The sequence below is a fragment of the Drosophila gunungcola genome (assembly GCF_025200985.1).
Source record: "Drosophila gunungcola strain Sukarami chromosome 3L unlocalized genomic scaffold, Dgunungcola_SK_2 000005F, whole genome shotgun sequence".
In the NCBI taxonomy this organism is placed as follows: Eukaryota; Metazoa; Arthropoda; class Insecta; order Diptera; family Drosophilidae; genus Drosophila; species Drosophila gunungcola.
This window is the reverse complement of record NW_026453180.1, coordinates 5,456,669-5,464,040: the sequence shown is the minus strand read 5'-3', so window position 1 is coordinate 5,464,040 and position 7,372 is coordinate 5,456,669. Positions and strand designations below refer to the sequence as shown.

The following is a 7,372-nucleotide window of genomic DNA, read 5'->3' as shown; positions in this document are numbered from 1 at the left end:
TTTTGTGTGTGTTTCAAGTATGCCATGCGATATTTGAACATAAAGCAGCGAACGGTCACACCCCAATGGTATTTCTTAAAACGTAAACATTAAATTTATTGCGAATCCTGGCTAATGCTTACTTAACTAATTGCAGTTATGCCAACTAAAGTCCTCCATTTGGTGCTGAAAGTGTTCGCATGCTAAGATGCACAGTCACAGCGGCACCAGCAAAGTTGTGGCCACTCTGCGCGCGGACGGAAATATTGTGTATCCCATGGAGCACTCCAACCTGATGCACTACGAGATTGTGAGTTTTAAAGCAGCGCTGCTCCTGAGCTTGAGTTAATCCAGTGCGGGTGACTCTCTTTTAGCGCACCGAAGGAGAAGCCCAGCACAAGAAGGGCAACCTGCTAGGACCCGCCACATGCGTGGACCTGGGCAAACAGCTGCTTCAGTGCGCGAGGGACAGCGATGTGGCTGGCGTCAAGACGGCGTTGGCCCATGGAGCGCCCTTCGCGTCCGACTGGCTTGGTATGTCGGCGCTGCACTTCGCTGCCATGAACAACCAGCTAGAGATCTGCGAGATCCTCCTGCAGGGAGGCATTAACATGGACGCCAAGACCAAGGTCGACCGGACGCCGCTCCACCTGGCCTGCTACTACGGGCACGAGCGGGTGGTCAGTTTGCTGCTGGCGCTTAAGTGCAGCGTTAACTCCCGCGACATGGTAAGAACATATCCAAACGGCACAGTTAATGGGTGCTCAAAAATCGTCTATATATTCGTCTTTCAGCTACGCATGACTCCACTCCACTGGGCCGTTGAGAAGAGGCACAAGGGCATTGTACGACTGCTGCTCAAGTGTCAAGCAGATGTCGCCTTGGTCTCCAAGTTCGGCAAGACGCCGATCGGACTGGCTGTGTACACGGAACAGGCAGATGTGCTGGCGGAGTTAGAGGCAGCACGGCAGGCACAGGCCAGTAAGAAGTTCAACGAGGAAACCGAGGTAAGTGCGCAAGTAGGATTCCGCAGTAGTCGGATAACTGTTAGTTAATCTTATGTTTTGCTTATGCTTATGTCATGTCTACTCATATTCTAATTAATGTACGATTTCTTGCTGCCTTTGGCTGCGCTTACCGAACTCCAGCGAAAAACGCATAAGAACAGAGTATGTACCTCAGACATTCCATATTTGGTTGCTACAAAAATCCCAAAGTCCCAATAGGCATCTAACATACCCTACTTTGGACTGTAGAACTCACCCACCAGTGGACAATTGTATGAAAGGATGCTTATACTTTACTTCTCAATCAATTCGCAGAAAGAAACCAGTGAGGCTGTTAACTCAATAATGGACGAAGCGGAAAACACAAAAAGCCTTGACGACCGGGAAATGTCGGTGGAAGAACGAATGGATGTTTTGGAAAACCTGCGAGGGCGTGAGTTTAATAATTCGAAGTCTTCAAAAGATTGAAATCCTATTATGTTACCTCCAGATACGAACGTTCTGGGAAACTCTGCTCTAAACATGCTGAAGACTCACGGAATTGCAGACATGATGCAGGAAAACGATGACGAGGCTTCGAAAGAAATGCTGAACACGGCGCTGCAGAATGGCCGCCAACTAGTTCTTTCCGAAGGTGGACGTATGTTGCTGCACGAAACGAAAGCAGGCCTTGGCGCCAAGCAGTCCGTAAACGGCAGTGCTAGGAACCCGGTCGTCGCTCTCCGCCCGAATGTCAGCAACTCGCCCCCTCAGAAGATTCGCATGAATGTAATTAAGCAAAAAGAACTTACGTCGCCGGCAGGGGTTACCAAGAACAAGGTATTATTTTTTTTTTCTATCTTTAGCACTTTTCCATAAGACAATCTTTTTTTGAGCAGAATATACGCATAATCTCGTTGACTGATTTCAAAAAGCTCTGCGGATCGGATAGTCAGCCAAAGTCCCTGCAGAAGATACCTGCATCATTGGCCAGGTATGTTGATTCTATAATTTTAATTCATTTTTTACAAATCTTGCACCTTCTGACAGCTCTGGAATGGTTCGTCAACTTCCCGATGGCACCAAACTAGTCAACATGCGGCAGTTGCAGGCTCGACAGGTTTGTGGTGGCTGCCTACTCATCTACTTCTAAGATTAGTTCACCTTAATGACCTCCTAGCTTAGGCCGCCCAGAAACGCAAGAAACTCAAAAACAGTTGGCGTTTTCTTTCCTTTTAGTTAAAGCTACCATCCCTGCAGAGACCCCTGGAGCCCACCACCATATTAGATGACTCACCGGGCCTCAACGAAGCCGTGGTTCCACCTACACTGCCTGCAAACCATCCCGCATCTGCCAGTTCTCTCAGGGGACAGGTGGGGACCGTGCAGACGATACAGCTCCGGCCCTCACTGACGGCAGGATCTGGACTGAGTCCAACGAACAACGGGGTGGTCCCCAACAAACCTTTTGTGAGTGCGACAAAGCTTCCCTCGGCAAAGACTCCTAGCGTGATGCCACTGCTGACATCTTCAGAAATTTGTCGTCAGCTACATGAGCTGCGACGGCAAAACGAAGAACTGCGCCGGCGCGCAGACTGCTTTCAGCGGGAAAAGGAGGAGATGCTAAGGCGCATCGACCGCCTGGAGCAGATGGTGCTGGTGCGAGAGTCGGAGGCGGATCTGGATTTTGTGGACGACGTTTAGCTAGAGCTAAGATAGGTTTATTGTAAATACCTTAAGGTAAGCGTTAAGAAGAGTTTCATATACCGTTAAGCGCATTGTTAATCGCCCATTAAGCGTACGATTTCATACCATTTTATATCAGAACCGTATTAACTTAAATGTTAAAAATAACTGCAAAAAAGTTAAAATGTTGGCTACGGACGTGGTCAGCTAATTATCTACCTTAAAGTGCATTTTTAGTCGATCATTAAGAAACGATTTTGCATCATTTTAATAAAACTTTTTTAAAAATGTAATAGTTAATTGCCCTTGCATTGTTGTGCTAACTCAGCATTTATCAGCTGTATTTTTTTGGGCGCAAAAATTTAAGCTGTATTCAGCAATTTGAATTTGAGATCTGGCAACTCTGCCAGCAACAATCGATAGTTTTATTACTATTGTTGTGTACTATCATAAACACATTATATTCGTTAATCGCTCTTTAGGATGATATTTTAAGATAGTTTTATATTATACCCGTATTAAACAAATGTTTCATATTTTAAGTTTATCATTGGGAATTTTTTTTTATTTAAAAAGAAAGCAGTATTGGATATAAGTGGCGCGGAATATCCATTAATCTCAATTTAGCAGGGCACAGTTGTTTTAGTATTTTTTTTTGAGATTTTTTTTTGTTTGATGCCGAGGTTGCACTGCACACGTGTTCCGTCAAAACAACATTTATAAAAATGGTAAGAAATTTACATTTATATTGAATAATTAATAACATTTATACAAATTGGCAGCGCAAAAAGCAAGCCGATGAAATACCAGGGTTCCCGTCGGTGGACAATGATGCCGGCACCGTCGGACAAGGCGACGACATCCACAAAAGTAAGCCCAAGTCCAAAAAGAGCGGAGGCTTCCAGTCAATGGGTCTGGGGTTCGATTTGATAAAAGGGATCACCAAGCGCGGTTACAAGGTACCGACTCCCATTCAGCGGAAGACTATTCCCTTGATCCTGGAGGGGCGCGATGTGGTAGCCATGGCCAAGACTGGCTCTGGCAAGACGGCTTGCTTCTTGATTCCGCTATTTGAAAAGCTGCAGCGGCGGGAGCCCACTAAAGGCGCCCGTGCCCTGATCTTGTCGCCCACGCGTGAGCTGGCGGTACAGACGTACAAGTTCGTTAAGGAGCTGGGACGCTTTATGGAGCTTAAGACGATTTTGGTGTTAGGTGGTGACTCCATGGACTCGCAGTTCTCGGCTATACACACATGCCCCGACGTCATTGTAGCCACGCCTGGTCGTTTCCTACATTTGTGCGTAGAAATGGACTTGAAGCTGAATTCGATAGGTAATATGACCATTCAAGGACATTAACGCAAGGACTAATGCTGTCGATTTTACAGAATATGTCGTGTTTGATGAAGCTGATCGACTGTTCGAGATGGGCTTTGGTGAGCAGTTAAACGAAACGCTGCACAGATTGCCGGCCTCCCGGCAGATGGTCATGTTTTCGGCCACGCTGCCCAAGCTGTTGGTAGACTTCGCGCGCGCAGGACTTAACGACCCTGTTCTTATTCGGTTGGACGTTGAGTCCAAGCTCCCAGATGCACTGGCTCTAAAGTTTCTCTATTGCCGGCCGGACGACCGCTACACAGCTCTCGTCGTTCTCTTGAAATACGTTATCCCAATGGTATCGCAGACCGTGGTGTTTGCCGGAACGCAGCATCATGTGGAGCTTATTTCTTACATCCTCACTGAGGCTGGAATTTCTAATACCTCGGTCTACTCTAGTTTAGACCCCGCAGCTCGCAAAATTAACACAGCCAAGTTTGTAAACAAGAAGGTTTCTGTGCTAATTGTAACGGACGTGGCGGCACGCGGAATCGACATACCCAGCTTAGACTTTGTGGTGAACCTACACTTTCCAGGTAAACCAAAATTGTTTGTGCACCGGGTTGGACGTTGTGCTCGAGCTGGTCGCACAGGTACTGCATACTCGATTTTTTCCACCGACGACACGGCCCATCTATTGGATCTTCACTTGTTCTTGAACAGGCCCTTTAATATCAACGACAGTTCGGCAATGGGAACCATTCCGCAAGATTTGCTGGAAGAAGAGCACCTAACAGTGACCGATATCAAGAAGAGCCACCACATTGTAAGTATAATCTTTAATTTCCTGTCTACTTTTGTTGCTGTCTACAATTTAATTATTGCAGGCCGGAGTACTGCGCACCAGCGAAAACGCTTACAAGAAATACTTGAGTTCCAGACCAGTGGCTTCAACAGATGCCAATGCGCGCGTAAAGAAAATCAAGTTCTACGCGCTAAAGCCTTTGGAGGATTTCTTCACAGCTGCGCCCGTTCTCGCCCAGGCTGCTGAAGTTAATGGCCAGTCAGCCGAGTCGCAGTCAAAGGTGGCTGCCGCAGAACGCAAGTTGCAGGAGGAGAAGCACGAAATACTGGTTAAAATGCGCAGTTATCGATCAGGTGGTGTAAGTTGACCAGATACATTTTAGACAACGAGAAATTTTTGTAATCTTTTTTGGACATTTCAGACCGTTTTTGAACTTAACACCACGCAAAAGTCTAAGCAATTTGTCGTAATGAAAGAAAAACGTTCCCAGCACGCGGATGTGATTCAAAAGTTTAGGCAACAGCGCGCAGACGAGGACATCGACGAGGCGAGAAAAGAGGCCGAGACGCAAAGAACAAGTTCAGCCAGAATGCTAACCGCCGACGAGGAAGCCATCAGCAGTACATTTAACAAAGTCGTTGCACCCAAAAGATTCCAAAACATGGACGCTTTGTACAAGGACAAGCCAAAGAAAAAGAAGCGCAAGATAAACAGCAAGGACGACGAGCACTATGTTCCTTACCAGTCGGCAGACAAGCACACGGAGGATGGCCTGGCCATCAACACGTTTGAGCGCCAGGCCCAGAATGCTGAGTTTTCTGTGTCGGACTGCAACTCATCCCAGGAGGTTAGGCATAAGCCTGGACTCAAGAAGTGGGACCGCATTAAGAAAAAAATGGTCTCAGTTCAGGATCCTCGTGCCAACAAAATTCGAACCGAGTCCGGTGCATGGATTCCAGCTTCCTTTAAAACGGGTCGCTACACCGAATGGAAGGAGAAGTCGAAGATCGAGGACCAGCTGCAGCGTGAAAACGCAGAAAACGATGTCGAAAACGCTAAGCCTCTGAGCCATGCCCAGCGATATCCAGTCAGCCGACATGCTCGGCACAACGTGAAGCTTGAACTGAAAAAGCGTCTCAGCGGCAACGACAAGGAGATGCGACGCCCCGAACAGATTGTCAAGTCACGCATGCGACTGGAGTTCATTAAGAAGCGCAACGAGGACAATGCGGAGCGAAAGAATGAGAACCGCAAGCGTAGCATGCGAAAAGGGCAGCGTCCGAAAGCCCAATCAACTAATGGTTCCAGGAAAAGAAAGTAGGAGTTTCAACAAAGGTAAGTGATTCTAATAGGTAGAATCCTAGTCGATTCTAATAGGTAGTGCCATAAATAGGTAAGCGGTTAAATAAAATGGGCGAAAAGTAAGGAAACAACGCAGAAACTGCTAGGCACGACGAACTTTACTAATACCATGGCACTCAAGGGCAAGACTGTTACGTGCCAAGCCAAAAAAGTCATGTTTATCGGAGTAGGTAGAGCTAGAGGTAGAGAGTGGCTATAAACTGTGTAAACAAATTGTACAGATAGTTTTAGACTGGAGTGATTTTTTAGTCCGAATGCCGATCCGATCCCTTGTCTGTCATTTGAAGGCATTAGCCTGTTTTTTCCCCTTCCTTTTAGTTTCGATCGGTTGATTGCCGATTTGAAAGACTAAGTCATAGTCTTGGTGGGTTTGTCGATTTTGGTTCTTTAAACGCAGGATATGAGTGTTTTAAAGCCCTAAAGCAATCTCGTGTCCTCCCTTGACAATTTATCAGAACGTCAGAAAAAATGTTTAAGGTCGAGTACCCAGGGTAAACTCAAGTGAAATTGAATAGCCTTAATCATCCCCCATTGCCATCTGCCAAATCATTTTTTAGAACATGACCCAAATTCGACTTGACACAGTAAGTCTGACCATGTGCGTGCCGCGGTATGTTTCACGGGGTGTGTTTACCACGTGCAGGCTTTTCGACGAAGGTACGGCCGTGCTCTGCTTCGGGCGCGCCCACGTCCGATGACACGCACATCCTGTGCGTGCTCTTACCAAACACTGCACCCCAGGAACCGACCCTCGTTCAGTTGCGTGCGCACACCAACTGCCTTTGTTAATCCATCTATTTCAAAGTTATAAAAGATCTTCAAACTGTTGTGTGTGGCTCAGCACCATCGTGGCGGCAACGCACTATTGCTGTTGGCCGCAAATAGGCACGTAATTGGATGTTATTAGAATTTAATGTCATACAGATCTACTGAAATACTCCTGCTTATAATCACTCAGGCAGTGACTTATGCCGACTTAGGGTTTGCCGTACACAAAATCCACGTTTGTATATTTTGTTTATGCTGTCGAAACTAATTTTTTTCTTTCTCATCTACAGAGGTAGTTGGCTGTTCCGCCCCATGATGCGAGATTGCAGACTAATCACCTCCCCGAATGAGACACTCAATATGTTTGTTCAGCAGTAGCTGCTGCATCGCACCCGTGGCGTTCGACAGTCCCCCACTGGTCTTTGGATTTGAAAAGTGTTTTTATAAAAATACACGACGATATGTGTGAA

The 7,372-nt window shown here is 46.6% G+C and overlaps 2 protein-coding genes across 6 annotated transcripts; both read left to right on the top strand.

Moving 5' to 3' along the window:
- Positions 1 to 2,944, top strand: LOC128259523 (GA-binding protein subunit beta-1). Of its 3 annotated transcripts, none has more exons than XM_052991938.1 (10): positions 1 to 68; positions 137 to 289; positions 354 to 707; positions 774 to 986; positions 1,128 to 1,148; positions 1,302 to 1,419; positions 1,477 to 1,805; positions 1,865 to 1,959; positions 2,016 to 2,085; positions 2,205 to 2,944. In XM_052991938.1, exons 2-10 carry the CDS (start codon positions 188 to 190, stop codon positions 2,667 to 2,669), a joined length of 1,767 nt encoding a protein of 588 aa, XP_052847898.1. In that variant the 5' UTR covers positions 1 to 68; positions 137 to 187; the 3' UTR covers positions 2,670 to 2,944. The 3 variants fall into 3 exon arrangements, with proteins under 3 accessions (XP_052847898.1, XP_052847899.1, XP_052847900.1); XM_052991939.1 differs by having other exon boundaries at positions 63 to 82; XM_052991940.1 differs by lacking the exons at positions 1 to 68; positions 1,128 to 1,148 and having other exon boundaries at positions 89 to 289.
- A 279-nt stretch (positions 2,945 to 3,223) lies between these two features.
- On the top strand, positions 3,224 to 7,372 carry LOC128259522 (ATP-dependent RNA helicase DDX54). 3 transcript variants are annotated; one of them, XM_052991935.1, is made up of 6 exons: positions 3,225 to 3,379; positions 3,434 to 3,983; positions 4,039 to 4,793; positions 4,855 to 5,130; positions 5,194 to 6,107; positions 7,193 to 7,372. In XM_052991935.1, exons 1-5 carry the CDS (start codon positions 3,377 to 3,379, stop codon positions 6,091 to 6,093), a joined length of 2,484 nt encoding a protein of 827 aa, XP_052847895.1. In that variant the 5' UTR covers positions 3,225 to 3,376; the 3' UTR covers positions 6,094 to 6,107; positions 7,193 to 7,372. The 3 variants fall into 3 exon arrangements, with proteins under 3 accessions (XP_052847897.1, XP_052847895.1, XP_052847896.1); XM_052991936.1 differs by having other exon boundaries at positions 5,194 to 6,111; positions 7,199 to 7,372; XM_052991937.1 differs by lacking the exon at positions 7,193 to 7,372 and having other exon boundaries at positions 3,224 to 3,379; positions 4,855 to 5,128; positions 5,194 to 5,336.

Bases quoted from the DNA above. Each gene is read 5' to 3' on its own strand.
- LOC128259523 (XM_052991938.1), top strand. From the start codon at position 188: ATGCACAGTCACAGCGGCACCAGCAAAGTTGTGGCCACTCTGCGCGCG. The intron at 290-353 runs GTGAGTTTTAAA...ACTCTCTTTTAG, and splicing joins ACCTGATGCACTACGAGATT to CGCACCGAAGGAGAAGCCCA. The intron at 1,420-1,476 runs GTGAGTTTAATA...TGTTACCTCCAG, and splicing joins TTTGGAAAACCTGCGAGGGC to ATACGAACGTTCTGGGAAAC.
- LOC128259522 (XM_052991935.1), top strand. The intron at 3,984-4,038 runs GTAATATGACCA...TCGATTTTACAG, and splicing joins CTTGAAGCTGAATTCGATAG to AATATGTCGTGTTTGATGAA. The intron at 5,131-5,193 runs GTAAGTTGACCA...TGGACATTTCAG, and splicing joins GCAGTTATCGATCAGGTGGT to ACCGTTTTTGAACTTAACAC.